Below are 18,729 nucleotides of genomic sequence, written 5' to 3' on the forward strand. Positions count from 1 at the left end.
AGGATTCTATGGCATACTCGCTGTTGTGACCAAACTAATTCAATCACAAGCTTCAACCCATCAAATATAATCACCACCTTAAGAAAAGTGCAAAACCTACAACCAACCAATCAAAGATTCTGATGAGGTACAAACAACAGTTCATTTTAAAGGTATGGAAATCAATGCTTTGGTTTAATAATTCTTACAGAAAATCCCTCTTCTATGATGATCACACAATAGTAAGTCTCTTCTATTTAAAATGCATAGATTGGAGTGACCGGTGGTGGAGGGAGAAGAGGGATTGGGTTTATGGGCTATAGAGAAGAGGGATTGAGTTTTTGCCTTTTTGGGTTTACAGTGAAGTTAGAGAGAGAGAAAGAGATAGAGAGAGAATACATACAAGGGTTTTAGTTTTTAGTTTTTATTTTTTTAATAAGTGGTGTAGTTAAAGGGTTAGTTGAGTTAAGTTTACTTAAGTAATCATGTGCAATGCACATGCCATTTTTTACACATGTTAGTTTATTAGAGGAGTTTGTAACCTTAGATTGCAACTAGTTTTGTAGCTAAACTTTGTCCAAAAGTAATTATTTTTTCCTACTAATTTGTTAAACCGTCATAAAGATTAAAAGTTTGAAAAACCACTGTTGTTCAAATAAAAAACTTGTATGTCCACTTGTATGTCATGAAATTTTTTTTCATAGGCTATTATGTCTATTATATTACATTAATACAATTTCTATGCATTTGAAACGAACTTCAAAAAAATGTATCCATTTCCCTCATCCCCACAAGAAGCACCCAAGAATACAGAGGAAAAATTATCTCCAGAGATCACCCTAAACACAGCTTATATAGCACAACTTACATACGCTACTAGGCCTCAAATCATACAAGGATGCATTCATAAAATATGAACAACGGAAATTGGGAGCAAAATGCATCATTGCTGTATTCGCACAGAGCTTGCAAACTGGCCAGGCCAAGTATTATTTTACCACTTGCCAAAACTGCAGCTGTTGTGTTGAACTCCTAATGGGAAAACTCAACTCTTAAGGGCCAACAAGAAATCTCTGAAAAACTTATTTGCCTGGAGATGCAAATCTTGTCCGCTCTCTCTGCCGATTTAAAGCTCGATCCTTTGGTGATGATGTTTTCCCACCCACACCTGCCTGCCGCATCATCTCTGCAAAGACAGACAATCACACAATAAAGTATAAAAAATTCTACAAGTTTTGATGCACTATTCACATAAAGTTATTCTACAGCTTAAATTTAGATATACTAAGGCACATCTGTTTAAACACAATGTCAAGCAAAAAATCCCAAAAAATTTATGGCGTTTTGACCAAAAACGAAAACTTAGCAATGGCATCTCTAAGAGTTCCTAAAAAATACATTAAACCAAACTAGTGATAGCTTCTATGGAAGTAAGCCTCATGTAACAAACGAGTCCCACTAAACATTGAGTGCTACAGAAACACTATTTAGCTGGTATTTGAGATTACAAGAGGCAAGGCAAGAAATATATACCTCGCTTTCTTTCAAGCTCTTGGTCAAGCTCTTCTTTCCACTTCCTCTGTCTCTCGGAAAAGCTCATACTGTGAGTAGCACAGTATAGAATTTCAGATTGATCCCCAACTAGCAGAAAATCATATTGGGGCAAACTAATCAAACCATTAACTGATACTAACCTTGGACTACCGGGCTCTTGCTGAGCATCAACTACACGCCCTTTCCAATCACTTGGTGAAGGTGAAGGATTATCCTGTGAACTTTGATCACTTGCATTGCCAATATTTGACACATGCCTGCTATTACTTCCAGGGCTTCCAGTATTAAGGGAATCAACTGTTGGAGATGGAGCACCAGTTGGACCTCGACTTGGCGACCTGCTTTTTGGAGGTAATTTCAAATACTTTGGGGTAGTTTCATCACGTGTACTCTCCGCAAAACTTGGAGAGCAAGCTGCCAAACTGTTGTAAAACTCTTCATACAAAGGCGTTTGCAGTTTCTTCAGTTCAAAAGCCTGACATGTTGATTTTCATTTCAACACAAAATTATTCAGAGCACAATAACATATACATATACATGAACTCTTAACTGAAATCAGTACCTTCTCATCTAAAAAAGCTCTGATTTTTGACTCAGTAAGTTCATCATCATCCTCAGAAAGTGACGGGCCACAAGGAAATGAAAAATCTTTGTCCCCCTCACCAAAAACCCCAGAGCAACCAGCAGCTTGAGAAATCTTTTCTGTAGTGTCTGGATTTATTCCTGTTAGCTCTGGTTCTGGACTTGCATCAAATTTGCACCCCCAGCCATCAGTGGGCTCACACATGGGGTTAAAACTCTAATTATAACCAAGTAATACATAAACAATTAGTTTCCGAAGTTCTTGAGTGCTCATACAAAATCCAAGAACAAAGGAAATAAAAGCAGTTACCTTTAAGTTCTCAGGCATCAAAGATGAACCAATCTTTACTTCCTGCAATGTAAAATCATCTTTGTCCATCTGACACATGTCATCATCACTGTTGTTCAATTCCCAAATATGCTTTTTTTCTGAAGACTTCTCAAGAAATGCAGTTGAGCAATGCAGACTATCCAAATTACAAAGATCTGTTGATCCAGGGCCAGTTGACATCTTACTGGAAACAAAGTTAATGCTATCATGTCAAAGGGAATCCAAACATCATTAAAGATGCATTCAAATTCAGGGAAAACTTCAATTGCAAAACTTACGAAGTTTCATGATCTGTGGCACTGGGTAAAGAAGGGGTTTCAGAATTCTCCTGATGGTGGTAAAATTACTGTTATACAAAAAGGTTTAAAGGAACATAGAAATAACAAGTTATATGATTCAGTTCAGTGGAACAAACCGTGACAGAGGTAAGATAAGAAGGATGAGATTCCACTTGTCCACCAGTAACAAAGGGATGCTGCATGTAGTTGGCAAAGTAAGAACAAAACTTGGTGAAATATAACCACTGAATGGCCAACGTTTTGATCGTCACCAGAAACATGAGTTTACAGTGAATTACAGAAAAGTTACTATTAAGACTACCACCTACAATGTGCCAATTGATTATAGAGAAGTGCTAAAACTATAATCACCTGGAGCAACTCGGATGCAGCAGGCCTCAAATTTGGTTCCCTGCCATTGGATCACACATGACAAAGTTTTTATTAAATAACTGGGGGAAAAAAACCTAAAATCAGGAGTCAGAATTCTCTCCCTCTCTCAATCTAAATTGCTCATCAACAAAACTACTCTTAAGAAATAATTTTGACCAGGAAAAAGAAGTTTTCCAGTGCAATATATATTTAGAACATCAAAAAAATTATTTGAAAAAAAAAAAAAAAGAGTAGAAAACAATAAAGATTACATACTTTTGCAAACATTTCAGCAAAAAATCTTTTGCTTCAACAGAGAGATGCTCAGGGATCGGTGGATGAGACTTCGTTGTCCCTATGTAGAACAGAGCAGCAACCTGAACTAACATTGTTGTTATTACAACCTAGAGGAGAACACCTTAAACCAAATATTAGAATTCAGCAGAATAAATACCTCCTGGTACTGTTGACTCCATGGGGGCTTTCCAGTGGCCATCTCAATTACAGTACATCCAACGCTCCATATATCAGCAGAACTAGAGAATACGTTCAAAGGATATCAGGGATTCAGACACTACCAGATCCATCATATAGCATATAATACCAATGAATTTCACCATCTAACTAGGACCATAAGGTCCGCAACAGAATTACAGAAGCAGCTGGCATAACCAAAAGTCAGAACAGGGTGCATATATAAGCTAACATAATGCATTGTTGCCGCCACTCTTTACTAAAAGTTACTCTGGGTTTCAGGAATAAAACTTGGCTTTGTCATGCAAAGAACAGCAAGCTTTTAAAGGAAAGATCATTCCATAGTCTTAAAACAAACACATTGACTGAATACAATATTCAGGAAAATGCATGGCAAAAATTCTCTTTAAAACTTAGCTTAGTTTTAACTGATTTTCATATATCTCCAGGGGACCAAGTTAACCCAGAAAAACTCTACATACCTCTTAAAAAATATTTTTGTTGTTGCTAATATTAAACAATAAATATGTAGTACAACTATAACAGCATATTATTCAAAGAACATAACTTTTAGAATTAATATGAAGTCTGCCTCATCTCTCATGTATAGCATAGAATGAATACAAAAAAACTTCCAGTTTTGCTTGATGTTGAGGCAACAAAGGGGTTTTATGAAGCATTTGGACTCCCAAATCTACAGGAGCAGATAACCTTGCTATACATTTCTTCATAACTCCTGTAATCTTTTCCAGATCTCTTTTGTATTATAAAAGAAATTAGATAAGGATTAACCATAAAAATTAAAAAGGACTTTTGTCTTGTGAAAGCATATAGTTGTGGCATCAATATGTGGCTGAATACAAAGTGAAAGGGGAAGACTTAGTGTTAATCAGATCTTCTCAATGTAGCTATACAGTGTCATTTCATATCTGTACCTAATCTTCCAATCTTTAAGCAGCTGCTTAAGCAAAAACAGCAGTGACTTGAGAGTATTTAGGTAAATCTACCTATCAAAAAATTAGAAGTATCAAAAATCAATGCCCTTAAATCAAGTTCCTTTTTTTTTGGTAAATGACTCATGCACCCAATGGGTCTTGAACCCATGACCTCACCCGCCACCTTTTTCTTACAAGGAGAGGAGATGCAATTTTAGCTAAAGTTGATTGGCTCCCTTAAACTCTGGATCTTCAGCAAGACACAAGTATATTCATAGTATATCTAAATTTCTTTTACTTCTCGTATGGAACCCTTTCTTCTTTTTTAACCTTTCTTATGCAAACTATTCTATATCCAAAAACCCTCATGCTAAAACAACCAAATAAATAACTGCACAGAAGATATCCATGGTCAAATTTTAGTGACAATCCAATGTGCTATAGCTCAAATGAATGGGATGGAGGGTATAATCGTGGGCTCAATACCCACCTGGCACTTCTATAACTCAGCAATAAAAAAGTTGTACCTAATGCACAAAGCTCCCACTTTTGTAGGGTCTAAGAGAGGTCATGGTAGGCAGCCTTACCCCTAATTTTGTTTGGAGAGGCTGAATCCTGGACTCAAACCCTTGACCAATCATTTTTGGTGGAAGGCACTTGCCATGATAACTTAGCTATTAGGGAGATAGTCTAATAACCAATTCCCCGAAAAACCTTTTTTGCAAGCATATTGAAGATATAGTAGGATGCTGGTAATCATTTAGACAGTAAGAAGGTTCTAGTTGTCCTTACAAGCTATGCCCAGTCTGGAGAATGACTTCAGGAGCCATCCAATATGGTGTGCCCTTCATAGACTTGGCACCCGAAACAGTAGCCTACACTAATGCACATCTCTCAATTAGATATCATATATAAGAAGTACAATTGTCCAAAAAATAAAACTTGTACATCTGATTGGAAAGTGAAGGGAAAGGCAGTGTAATTACCAGCTCAACAACCTGTTTGGATGCACCAAAATCTGCAAGTTTAATGCATCCTTTATTATCTACAAGAATATTTGCCCCCTGAAATTATAAAAATAACGAGTCATGGAAAAAGGACCCCTTTTTGCGCATATGTCACTAACAGGATAAGGAACAGCACCTTAATGTCCCTATGCATGATTCCATTTCTGTGTAAGTACTCCAGTCCTAATAACAACTGCTTTGTGTATGTTCTGATAACCTGCTTAACAAAACAGACCATAAGGTTTGCATTTAAAACACCTACTTTCATTTATAATTTTTTTTTTCTATATATTTCTTGTATACAGAGATTTCTTTTAATAAAGTTTATCATTCATTAAAAAAAACACCTTACAATATAAGTTGAGTATGCAAGAACTTACAGCCTCAGGGAAAGATCCAAATTTCCCCAAAAGTGAAGATATTGATCCACCAGGGACAAACTCCAACAGAATATTTAAGGTTTCCTCCTCCCTCACGGTACCCAAATATCTCTAATGAACCCAAACAAAGTACACTATCAGAGGAGTGAAAGGCTTCTTCTATTTAATGAATAATAGAAGGTCATACTCACAACAATGTTAGGATGGGAGAGATTCTTTAGAAGCTTCACTTCTTCCTCAAGCTCCCTGATATGTGCCTAGTGATAGCATCAATATTAAGTATTCAGTAAATAAATATTAAATAACCAATAAATGTGACCAATCATCACAATTTCCAACAACTTCACAAAATAAAAAGACCTGATACATGCACAGCCATTAATCAGGACCAGAGAAATCAATCCTCTATTGCTGAATTGTTGTCTTCAGTTTCAAATATGAAAAAAAAAATCCAGTAATGCAAAAGAAAATCAATAATCTTCACTCAATGAAGCATCACAAAACTATTTGGCTTAGCTGAGAGATATCTGTCAATCCTTTTGGAAGAAAACAAAATGGAGCATAAAGTTTTGAATCTAAACGTCTTAATTTAAACTATCTCCCAACAATAAACAGAAGATAAATTAAAACAAAATGCAGCAGGAAGTAGAAACAAACCAACATCTATAACTGTTATACAGGGCCAGCTCTCCCACCAGGCCACTTAGCAAATGCCTAAGAACACCCACCCCCCATCCCCCCCCCAGTGGAATAAGGCCCCATTATTTTGGTCCTTCAGTATAATAATGTACGTATAAATCTCATACCCATTGACTTGTAAAAGAATAAACACAGTTCTTGTCTAGCTAACAATGAAAAAAAAAACTCACGGACTCTTTTTTGCATCTCTCTCTCTCTCTCTCTCTCCCCCCTTCTTAAAAGTCTTTCTTTCCATCAAATAATAATAATAATCATCGTCATCATCTTTACATCAATTACCCAAAAAAAAAAAAAACATCTACCATTCATTCCATCAAAAGGCCCTGTAATTTTGTCTTTTTCTCGTGTTTCAAAAACATCATATTTATTCTCATATTGATAGTTCAGATTGCTTTTCAGAACTGATATTTCAAAAGAAGCTTTACAAATAAACGAAAATACTCTAATTAACATGCAATTTTATATAACAAGGCTATATTCTTTTACAAATATATGTATAGCTTACAGAATTTCATTGTTATAGTTGCTTGTATACAAGAAAAAAACAAAACAAAACAAAAATCACAATAATAAAACCCTGTCTAAGATCGACATTACAAAAAAGATTGGAGCTATATTATTACTTGAAAAAGAGACATTAGCAAAACTCAAACACAAAAACTTAACTTGTATTTTGCATCTCTACTACATTGTTGCATCTCATAAGCGAGAAGAATGAATATTATAGGGAAAAAAACTCAGCTTAATATTGTCCCATTAAACCTCCAATCGTATGCTGCCAACCCTGTTGTTAGTATATTGCAATTCTAAGGATAAGAAAGAGAAAGGCTACCAATCAAGTGAACCTACTACTTCTTAATCTAAATGCCTTAGTTGATGACTTAAATTGTTCAGCAGTCAGAACATAATGAAACCCATTAATGGCAAATTTTGGCTTTTTCCTTTCTCAGTTTTTGTTAGTAACAAAATGGTAAAAGAGATAATGCATGAACACCACAATATCAATACAAAATCAAATACTAAGCACTTGATATCAAATGCAGCACACTAAAAACAGGAAATTGGAAATCAAACCTGAGCTTTCTCCTTTGAAGCACTATTTTCTGCAATCAGAACCTGTAAATGAACAAGCATGAAACAGCTAAAATTAGATTCCACATCCATAAAAAAGAAACAATAACAAAACACTAAATTAACCAAAAGCCACTAGAACCAAAGAGAAAACCATCCAGATACAAAAACTCCAAAACTAAAATTAGCAAAAACCCATTATAGAACCGGCAACAAAGAAAGAACTCAGAATCAAAATCCAAAATCCAAATTTAACATAAACCCAGATGAAAATCAATCTGAAAAAACCCCTAAACTATCCTCCAAGTCCAAAATTAACCAAAACCCAGATGAAATCAACAAGAGAGAACCTCCCCAGAATTACCTTTTTCACTGCAATACTAAACTCCAAACCCAATATCAATCAATACCCAAATAAAATCAAGAAGAGAAAACCCCAAAAACTGACCTCCAAATCCAAAATTAACCAAAACCCAAATGAAATCACCAAGAGAAAACCCCCACTAAACTCACTAATTCACCCCAAAATTAACCTCCAAACTCAAAATCTACCCAAACCCAGATAAAACCATCAAGATAAATCCCCAAAACTGATCTTCAAATCCAAAATTAACCAAAACCAAGATAAAATCAACATTCAAGAACCCCAAACAACTGACCTCCAAAACCAAAACTAGCCAACACCCACCAAAAATCAAAAGACAAAAAACCCACAAGAAAGCAATGTATATTCATAAAGCAACCTGTTTGACAGCTAGGAGCTCCCCGGAATCAAGATTCATGCCCATGTAGACGCGCCCAAATGCGCCGCAGCCGATCAACTCGCCTTTTCGCCATCGGATCGGTAGCGGTGGCGGAGGAGGAGGAGGAGGAGGAGAAGAGAGTTTGGAGAAGACTTTGGATTTGCGAATGCAAGAATTGATCTTGTCGACTAATGGTAATGGCAGTGGTGAGTGTGACGGTGATGGTGATGGTGATGGTGATGATGGTGAATCTTCGCTTTCTGGTGGGGCTGTACGGAACACCAGTGATCGGCGGACTGATCCAAATATGTCCTGCATTTGTGTATGTATGTTTGTATGTATGTGTTTCTGAGAGAGAGAGAGTGAGAGTATTGGATTTGGGGTTACAGTGTGTGGGAAAAGAAGAGTGGAGAAATGAGAGAGAGAGAGAGAGAGAGAGAGAGGAGGGAAAAAGGTGGGTGTGATTGTTTTTGAAAAAAAGAAAAAGAAAAACAAAATGAAATATAGAAAAATAATGGGTTTTTTCTTTTTTGTCTCTCCCTCTAATCAACAGTAAAGATGAAGGACAAAAGTTTTTTTTTTTTAATTAAAAATAGGATTAATTGCTTCTTCTTTTTTTTCCTTTGATTATGGAAAAGTTGCAAATTTCCCCTTGGCTATAAGAACAATTTCATCGGTTATGTAAAACTGTTGTTTAATTTCCCTTGGACTGCCCAGTTCAATGGGGAACTAGAGCCTAAATTGGTCTAGTAAAAATTGGTTAAAAGTTGAAACTAAGAACGATTTTTTTTTTTTTTTCTGTGTGTAAAACTCATAAAAATTCAAAAAAAGATAACAGTATTTTTTCTTTGTGTATCTATTTGGGAACAACTTATCTAACTTTTTGTAAAAAAAATTTGCTGAAAGTATGCTAAAATATACTTGTATATGTGTATTAATAATAGTTCAATTATTTTGCGATGATAGAATATTCAATCAATCACCACCAATTATCCTACATCCGGTAAGTGAAAAGAGGGAAACACCAAGGGGAAAAAATAAAAATCAAAGATTTGAGTTACAACTTTAAGAAAAAGTAGTAATTTTTTGGTAAGGCAAAAAAGTGAATTTTGGTGAACCAAATGTGAAATGCTCTTAATATTTAGAGAAATGATATGTCCACAACATTTTTACAACATTTTTACAACAAATCTTAAGTGGCAGGATGTTACTGGTTGTTATTGTTGGGGCAAAAAAGTAATCTTAGTGTTAGGTTCAAATTTGAACCAATAACAACTAACCACCTATGATTTGTTGTAAAAATGTTGTGGACGTAGCACCTCTTTAATATCTATAAGTAAGAGAACCATTGTTTAAATTTGAAATTTAATGTTATTGTAACTACATTGTAATAAAAAAGAAAATGTATAGTTTACTTTTTAAAATATAAACTATACAAGTTCAATAAAAGTTTATATTTTACCATTAAATTGATGCTGGACGGAATAATAATAATAGAAGATTTTGTGAGAAAGACCATAGAAATTGACATGATTATTGAGTTGTCAAATATATTTGTAAGACAATTTATAATTAAAATGTAGTAAAATTTGTAGTAGTTTTTACATCATTCTTTTTAGCAATTTGGTGTAGGTGGGTGAGAATAAAGAACAAAAAATGAGCCACAAAAATTATTTGTCTCAGTTGATTGAACAAAATTGACTTTGATCAATTGTAATTTTTTTTTTACCAAAAAAGAAAAAACAAAAAGACTCCTCAAGCTAATGGGAATGAGACTAGTTTTTAATAATTTTATAGAGTAGAGATAGCAATACTTTTAAAGGTAGGACAAAATTTAAGTACAATACCTTAAAATTTAACCATGTGACTACTTAATTAAAAAATACACTTTCATCAAAGTTCAAAAATATCTACTTGGATAGTACTAAGTCTTGACCTTTAGTAAATCATGCTCTAAAACTTTGATTGAGAGCAGGCTCTATTTCAGGAGCCCAAGAGCCCCTAGTTTGGGCTGGCGGGTCCTAAAGCCCATTTATGGCTCTCTCAAACCAAGCTCCTCCGGTTGTAGATTTTTTTTTTTTTTTTTTTTTAAGAAATATTTTGAAGAATCTATTACGCTTTGTTTGTTTTGCTGAAAAACTTTCTGTAAATATAATTTTCCATATTTTTCAGTGTTTGGTAGAACAAAAAAAAAACTGGTCAACGAAAAATTATTTTTAGTTAATGGAAAATCCTAATAAAAATAAGGCTTGTTTTTTATAGTTTGTTTTCCAAAAAAAAAAATTGGAAAACAATCTCTTTCTCACAGTACGCTCTCTCATTCTCACTCTTTCTCTTTTTCCTTTTTTTTTTCTTTACTCACACCCTCACTGTCACTCACTCTAGTCTCTCTTCTTCCATAGATCTCTCTCTCTCACTCTCTCTCCATATTTCTTTTTCCCTTTATAACACAGTTTTTGAGTAGATTTTTTCCCTCATTATTCAGTAATTATTTTATTCCTCTCTACCAACTTGCAAAAGAGAACATATTTGGAGCGGTAATTATTCATTCATCTCTACCAAAATCTCAATTCTTTACTTTGTATTTCAAACTTTATTTTTTTTTTCTCTAAGAAACTTTTGGTTTGATGGATTCCATGTATAAGTTTTTTTTGCATATAAAAGTACTAAAAAAATAAAAAAATAAAAAAAATAAAAAAGAAGAAAGAATGAATGAATGAAGTAAAAAATAAAAATTTTAAACATAGTGCCTATATGGCTCTAAATTGCTTTTACATAGGACAATCTTTTTTGTTAATAGATACATTATACAGATACTATGTAGTGATGATATATTATGTAAATACATTATATAAATACATAATTTTGAGTAATATTAAAGACTTCTGAATGGCCATAGTAGACAATTAGTGTACCAACAAAAAGAGTAGACAATGAAAAATTATTGTTATTTTGTACTTATTAAAGATGTATTCTCCTGTCAATTTAATGTATATAGACAAAATGTTGATATATATATATATATATATGTATGTATGTATGTATGTATGTATGTGTGTGTGTGTGGACGTTCCTGTCCATATATATGAGCAAAATGAGTGGTAGAGATCATGAAAATTTAACAACTAATTTTTATTGTATCCATTGTCAAAATTTTATAATGAAAACCAAATTCATTCTTGGTTTTTTTTTTTTTTTATAATATTGATTACATTAGTTAGTTTACATAATACGCATGTTTTAAATTACACAAGAAATATAAAAAATAAAAATAAAAATTTGCATACCAAATACGAGAAAACATTCTCAAGCTGATTTTCAAGGTCGTTACCAAACACTGGAAAATGATATAGTTTTCTAAAAAATGCTCTTTGAAAAATTTCAAAGAGCATTTTTCAATGAACTATTTTTCAGAAAACGTTGATACTGAAACAAACAGAGCGTTAGTCTGTTAGACAACAATTCAAGTTTCGTGTTAGTATTTGTAATTCAAAGATGATGATAGTCCCATTGAATTAAGTTTCTAGTTTCAATATATACTTATACTAATTCTGAGTCCTTTTAAAAAGTGTGTTAATAATTTATGAGTCTAGTCAATACTCTTAGGACATTTGGTAATAAAAAATTTTAAGAAAGTTCTGATATCATTCTTATGGGAAATTTAAAAAAAAAAAACTGTAAATTTTTTTTTTCTCTCCCCATAAAGCTTACTAAAAATATTTCTTAAACTAATGTTCTTAGGACATTGTTAACTTTTCTCATAATTAATTTCTTTGAAGTTGCTTTGGACTTAATTACGAAACTTTAATCACATTTTTTTCCACTATTAATTATTTATAAAAAGTTAGAAAACAATAAAATCAATGTTATTATGTGTTTGTTACTTTGTTTCATTTGATATAGACTGAAGTGATATTTGAGTTATGCTAATTAGAGATTTTAAATAAAAGAAGTTTCTTGTCTTTAATTCATTAATTTAATGCTTCTTGACGATATTTGTACAGAAAACTAAGAACCTCATCACTTCATCTCTAATGCGGGCTTGTGGGGGCTTCGTTTATCTGTCAAAATAAAAACAACACAACTAAGTAACATAAAGTTAACTATTTCTTTATCTCCAAAAAAAAAAAAAGAAGTTAACTATTTCAAAATTTTCTAGAATTGACTCTGTATAAAGTCTATATAGCTACTATGCCACTACATTATTTGTTCTAAAAAAAAGAACTATTAGAACAAATAGTGTTGTGTTCGATTCAACTGTCGGCATCCCTCAAGTAGTCCACAAAATGGTGTTGTCTCGGGTCCTCAACCTTGATACTCCAATGCCCATCAGCCAAACTAGCTCTCCTAGCTATCCCTCTCCATTTCCTTATCCTTGCATCCATTTCCTTAGTGAGTCCACAATGTGGTTGCAAATTCTTTGGCATGGCCTCGAAAACTTGCCACCACCTATTGTGGGCTGAGTCACTAGCAAACTGATGGTGATCCAACTTGTCCCAATTACAATCATAGTCCTTGTAACACATCCATGGCTTCAACCCCAAATATTGCATTGTATAACTATCCTCTGCTATCTCATGATTCTCATTGCTTGACCCATCGAAAATTTTGAGCTGATTAAGCTTTGTAGGCAACCGGTGCCACCATGTAAAAGCTTCATTAAGAAATCCTTGTTCACCACCATTATATGACTCCAGTTTGAAACTCTTAGACAATAACTCCTTGAACATGCACAATGATGGTTCAATTACCATGACCCCAGAATTAAAAATCATCATATTATTTGTTGCAGCTGATACTTGTGGATGAACAAAGAATTTATCTATGTTCTTTAGGACTAAATGATCAGCATCTATAAAAATAACTTTGTCATACTCAATTAGTTGCCATATGCGTAGCTTGCTGTAGTTAAACCCATTATAAGAATCCTTTTCGGCAAATGGACTTTGGATGCGTTTGATGCGCTTAATCTTCCATCCGGCAGCTCTTAAGCCTCGGATGGACTTAGAACTAATGGAGTGATCAGCAAGGAGGACTAGGTCTTTGGTGGAGTTGCTCTGAATGATGCTTTGAGCTAAGGCTATTGCACCACAAACATAAGCTTCTGAAGAATGGAGGACTGTTGCATATGCCTTCTTATGGTGGTGTAAGGTAATGCTGTGCTTCTGTTGTCCTGATTCTGACTTAAAATTTCTCCACACCTCTTGACCTAAAAGAGTCCAAACTTTGAAATTGTTATATAGTTCTAAATTCTAATGTAGGATATTATTAAAATTGCTTGACAAAGGTTCTTGTTATGAGACGTGCTACTAGAATTTTTTCTTTTGATCTTTTTTCAAAAAAAAAAAATTTAATATATCATTTGATTGCTTCAATAAATAGGAGAGGAATGATTCAAATCTTGGTTCTCCTTATAAAAATGACAAATCAATGCTGAGCTACAACACTCTTAAGGTCTTGTTCATATTCTTTTTATGTATGTTAATTTCAAAAAAATTGAATCTTACACCCATCTATATAATTCCATTCCACCCTTTTACTACTTGTTCAGACATTTGCAAGTAATTACTAAGAATACAAGCAATTCTCTCTTACCACAAGTGAGGGTTTTTAACCTAGAACCACTAAACCATAAGGCTCTTAGACAAACAAACAAGAAATTCACACACACACACACACAAAAACAACAGAAAACTTGTGATATATATTTAGGTTGCATCCATAAGCAAAGAGCCAAATTAAAATGATAAATGAAACTGTATAGAATGAGAAATACCATTGTAATGGTCTCTATATTTTATTGTTCCTATATATATGTTGAAATTATAGAACTTTTTTTTATATCACACTTTTAAGTGTCTCATTATATGGAGTTTGTGTTTTTATGTCACAAAATATATATATATATATATATATATATATATATATATATATATATATATATATATATTTTGAAGACAACAATGATTGATAAAAAAAAATGGAGACATGAATTTAACTTCTGAAATTGAAAGAGGGAAATCTATATATATTGTCTTTTTACTGAATATAAAACAAACTAGTCAAGGATTAAAAAAATTATGTATAAAGATTTTATAAAGGCCTATGCAAATGGGTACCTAATCCTACAAATGAATCGGCTTCAATCTAAGGTGCGGCCGGCTCGGCCGTTTCGAAAATCGAGCAAACGCTTTAAAGCATGAAATCCAAGTAAGCACCTCTAACAAAAGTACTTCTCGAAAGCAATAGTTTGAAAGTCTTTTTCTATCATTTTTTTTAAGGATTATTTATGTCAATTAATTAGTGTAGAGGGTGTATTATATTTATATATTTATTTCATGCAAATGTCTGTGGGACTCATATATAAATCTCATATATAAAAATCACATTTATGTGAGAAGGCTATATAATATTGGTAAGATCTCTTTCATTATATAAGAGATCTGGAATCTAAATCTCCTTACGCCAAAAATTGATTAGTATCTTAACTTGATAATAAGAATAATCACCATTGAGTGGACAACTTAGGTTAAATCCTATCATATCTAATGATGATACAAAGAATCGTCAATAGTCCAAAAGCGTAGTCGCAGGGGTACCTAAAGAATGAAGAACCTATAGAGTATACCAATATGGTGCTGGCCAAAGTCTATGAATGTTAAGTTAGTAACTCAATGATTTTCAATAACTCCAAAAATAAGAGAGTTATGAAATTCTACGTACATTGAAGAATAGAAGGTTTGATGATTATATAATGATATAGAGTTGACAAAGTTTCCATGAATTTAGGCTCATCCTTTATAGGGAGCGTAGTGGAGTTAATGCTCGAGATCTTTGGGTGTGACTTCCTATACTTAAAACGATACGAATATATGGAAGGATCTTTGGACTCTTTGGGTGTATGTGAAGATTCTTTACATATGGAGATAGAGGCGTGGAGAGCACACAAATAGTTTGGAGGACTAAGTGTAAGGAATCGTTCATCAAGGGTCGTTCGTTCGCCATCATGGTGCACTGGACAAGTAGGCGTCAGCGGGATTGCTTCAAAGATTAGCAAATGTAGGTACCTGGCGATCCCTTTGCATGTGATGGCCCTCTGAGTACATGACGAACCTTGCGTGTTAGGTTTGTTTTGCATTGGTGAAAATATTCCCCTTAATCTAATAAAGAAAAAAAAATCTTGACGAAATGGATTTGAGCAGCTCCATTGGACCATACATAACTATTAACTTGCACAGCCATTTTTTTTTAATCCCCCCATACTTATTCTGTTAAAGAACTTACCAAAAAAAGCGAAAACTAATATGGAAATGTCAATCCTGGTGACTACAAAGTACCAACTCAATTTGTTTTTGTCCAAAATATTGCCTATATGGGGAGATGATCTATCCTTTTAAAGTCTTAGTTATTTAATACAAACTAGTCGCTAACCCGTGCGATGCACGGAAAAGTTCTTAGAAATGCTAAATATTTTTTTTTTTATGAAATTAAATGTTTTTGTTGGGTTGAGAGAAATTTAACTTAAATGGATCTTTTCGCTTTGGATTTTAAGGAATAACTCACACAAAAAGGAAACTACAAATTTTATTAGGATTTGAGTTGGTCAACCAAGGTAGGTGTGTGTGTATGTGTGTGTGTGTGTGTGTAAATGGACCTTTTTGCTTTGGATTTTAAGGAATAACGCACACAAAAAGGAATATACAAATTTCATTAGGATTTGAGCTGGTCAACCAAGGTGTGTGTGTGTGTGTAGTAACCTTGTCACGTATTTCTTAATCTGCCAACAAAGCAGACTATTGCTCATTTGAAGCAATTCTAAGAGAAATACATGACTTAATGACACATTGAACAGCAAGATGCAGCTTAGTGAACATGGGCCATCATCAAATAGTTTATGCCAGTTCATTAATTCTATTATTCCAATACATGTACAACAGTTACTCTTGTAGGCCTTTTGTCAAATACCTAACAGATATAGCCAAGAAATAGAACTTGATTGATGTACAGGTGTTGAAATAGAGGAACTTGAAAATTAGAATAATGTAATCTAGAAATTAAAAACTTATTGACATATTAGGATGAAAGATAAAATAAAAAATAAAAAAAGAAAGAAAGAAAGCAAAGAACGAAAAAAAAAATTATGTAATTTAATTCAAAGTAAAATTGAATCGATCATTCCCCTAATTATGTCGTGCAAACCTAATCCCTAAATCTAATATACACTTAAGCCAAAAAATCCAATTTATATTCAATACATACAACAAAAGAATTGGGCATGAGGATATAACCTTATTGCAACCGATGAACACCATTGTTAGTCCAGAAAATCCATCTCAAAGAGATACTTAATGCTCATTGCAATCTTCTTCCACACACTCATAAGAGAAAAATGTATAACAGAAGGTGTATAGTGGTAAAATACAGTGTTTCTTTTTTTTAGAGAAACACATTGCTAAAATTTGGTTAAAATCAAATAAATAAATTGTGTAGCCATAAAACAATAGAATTAGACGTGTCCCTACTTCCCAGGCCACGCATGAGCCACCTTCATCTAAGATGTTTTGGGATATAGTAGAGCCCTCATAAATTCTGAAGAGAAAGAAGTTGTAAAGATAACATTGTGTTGCAGCAAAAGAAGATATATAATTTGGTATGGACAGAAAATACCATACCAGTAGCAGATCATAGACTTTATGCACAAAGCATGGACAAAAAGTGTAGATAAATTTTTATAAGAGAAATATGTGTTCTTATCACCAATTGAATAAAAAGACTGCTTTGTCATCCAAGAATGTTATTTGTTCAAGGATCACAGCTCTGCAAACTTTTTTTCACTCTTCAATAGGTTGATTTATAAGTTTTCTGGGTCTCATTGGAGATAGAGATAGATAGAGATTGGAGTGAGAGAAGGAAGGAGGCAGTTGAAAGTTTCACTGTGTGTTTTTTTAGGTTTTTCAGAAACTTGGAGTCGGCTTGAAGATGGGCAAAGAATCGGGTTTGAGGGAGGAGAAATTTTTTTGTATTATTGGGTTTTATCAGGTTTTAGAGAAAAAAAAATCAGATTTTTTTTTAAATGATACTGACGTGAAAAATTGTGATGTCAGCAGAAGCTTCGGTTATATATATATATATATATATATATATATATATATATATATATATATATATATATATATATATATATTACAATAGTTAGAACTCAATCATATTATTCAAGAATTTTGACCACATCATTTCCCTGTGGTCATTTCTTTTCTCATCAGCCATCACTATCATGATAATGAAAAAAAAAAAGCCGAAACGTAGCATGCTGAATTTGGAAAAGTTTGGCAGGTTAATTATCAATTATGGAAAGAAAACTTTCCTTAATTGCCAATAAATATTTTGTAAATAAATTAATCTCCTCAAACAATAATATAAAAATACATAAATAAATATGGTAGAAATTAAGTGTCATGTCTAATTATCATATCAACAAAACTTACCTGTTTGTGCATAACTAGGAGCAAGTTGGCATGACCCAAAAGGCATGAGTACCTTCTGCTTCAACCTTCTCAACTCAGGTTTATACATCCAATGATCTCCTTGATTCATCACAAGATCATCACATCTGAAAATCTCCACCATTGGCTCACAAGACCCGATGAACACAGCATACACCGTCCGATTAACATCAGGACTAATCCATCCATTCCTCACCACCAGATTAGCCACCACTAAATTGACTTGTAACCTAAACACATCCCTAATCCCTTTATTCTCTTTAACCTTATCACATGGAGTCCTAGCTATTACCACATCAAGGTCCTCATAATCCTCCTTCCTCGGCAATGGTAACTCCGGGCACTTGGGTGGAGCCCATTTCTCATCTTCATCAATCCATTCAGGGAAGAAGTCCCTCCATGTCAAATCCTTGGACACATGATCAAACCTTACCTTGACAGTCTCAGTTTTTGACTCTGATAATCCAAGTAATCTGAATGTAGCTTCTATTCTATCACCCACAATATTTACCAAACCAACTTTAACATTCTTACCCTTGAATTCTTTTGCAATAAGATTGAACCCATTTGATATCTTGGCTTGATGTTGAAGCCCATGAGTGTTAATAAGGTTTGGCTTTGGTCTAAAGGTTAACACAATGAAAAAGAGGTAGGATGAGAGGAAGAGGAGAAAGAAAATGAAGGGTTTTGCTCTAGAAGAAGAAGTTTTGGAACCCATTGATTTGATTTGATTGAGCTCCCCACTTTTTGGTGTGGTGGTGTAAGTGGGAGAACTTTGAAGGTGCATTTATATCCCAAATGGGGTTTTAAGGAATCTTTGC

The 18,729-nt window shown here is 33.5% G+C and overlaps 2 protein-coding genes across 2 annotated transcripts; both read right to left on the reverse strand.

Annotated features, from left to right (window-relative positions):
• Nucleotides 1–661: 661 nt before the first annotated feature.
• On the reverse strand, nucleotides 662–8,832 carry LOC142627231 (mitogen-activated protein kinase kinase kinase ANP1-like). Its single transcript, XM_075801050.1, has 17 exons — nucleotides 8,406–8,832; nucleotides 7,666–7,707; nucleotides 6,084–6,149; nucleotides 5,893–6,003; nucleotides 5,649–5,729; nucleotides 5,492–5,569; nucleotides 5,298–5,380; nucleotides 3,551–3,632; nucleotides 3,373–3,473; nucleotides 3,097–3,136; nucleotides 2,862–2,921; nucleotides 2,725–2,774; nucleotides 2,426–2,630; nucleotides 2,096–2,332; nucleotides 1,674–2,008; nucleotides 1,513–1,580; nucleotides 662–1,165 (listed from the first exon to the last, which is right to left on the reverse strand). Exons 1-17 carry the CDS (start codon nucleotides 8,721–8,723, stop codon nucleotides 1,062–1,064), a joined length of 2,061 nt encoding a protein of 686 aa, XP_075657165.1. The 5' UTR covers nucleotides 8,724–8,832; the 3' UTR covers nucleotides 662–1,061.
• A 925-nt stretch (nucleotides 8,833–9,757) lies between these two features.
• Nucleotides 9,758–18,695, reverse strand: LOC142628470 (putative UDP-glucuronate:xylan alpha-glucuronosyltransferase 4). Its single transcript, XM_075802562.1, has 3 exons — nucleotides 17,891–18,695; nucleotides 12,694–13,614; nucleotides 9,758–9,786 (listed from the first exon to the last, which is right to left on the reverse strand). Exons 1-3 carry the CDS (start codon nucleotides 18,693–18,695, stop codon nucleotides 9,758–9,760), a joined length of 1,755 nt encoding a protein of 584 aa, XP_075658677.1.
• Between the last annotated feature and the right edge of the window lie 34 nt (nucleotides 18,696–18,729).

This window comes from Castanea sativa, chromosome 3 (genome assembly GCF_040712315.1).
Source record: "Castanea sativa cultivar Marrone di Chiusa Pesio chromosome 3, ASM4071231v1".
NCBI lineage: Eukaryota > Viridiplantae > Streptophyta > Magnoliopsida > Fagales > Fagaceae > Castanea > Castanea sativa.

Bases quoted from the DNA above. Each gene is read 5' to 3' on its own strand.
- LOC142628470 (XM_075802562.1), bottom strand. From the start codon at position 18,695: ATGCACCTTCAAAGTTCTCCCACTTACACCACCACACCAAAAAGTGGG. The intron at 13,615-17,890 runs GTAAGTTTTGTT...GGACTCTTTTAG, and splicing joins TCCTAGTTATGCACAAACAG to GTCAAGAGGTGTGGAGAAAT. The intron at 9,787-12,693 runs ATTTTGTGGACT...TATTACAATGTA, and splicing joins TGAGGACCCGAGACAACACC to GTTACAATAACATTAAATTT.
- LOC142627231 (XM_075801050.1), bottom strand. From the start codon at position 8,723: ATGCAGGACATATTTGGATCAGTCCGCCGATCACTGGTGTTCCGTACA. The intron at 1,581-1,673 runs GTTAGTATCAGT...TGCTACTCACAG, and splicing joins CAAGAGCCCGGTAGTCCAAG to TATGAGCTTTTCCGAGAGAC. The intron at 1,166-1,512 runs GTATATATTTCT...CTGTCTTTGCAG, and splicing joins AGAGCTTGAAAGAAAGCGAG to AGATGATGCGGCAGGCAGGT.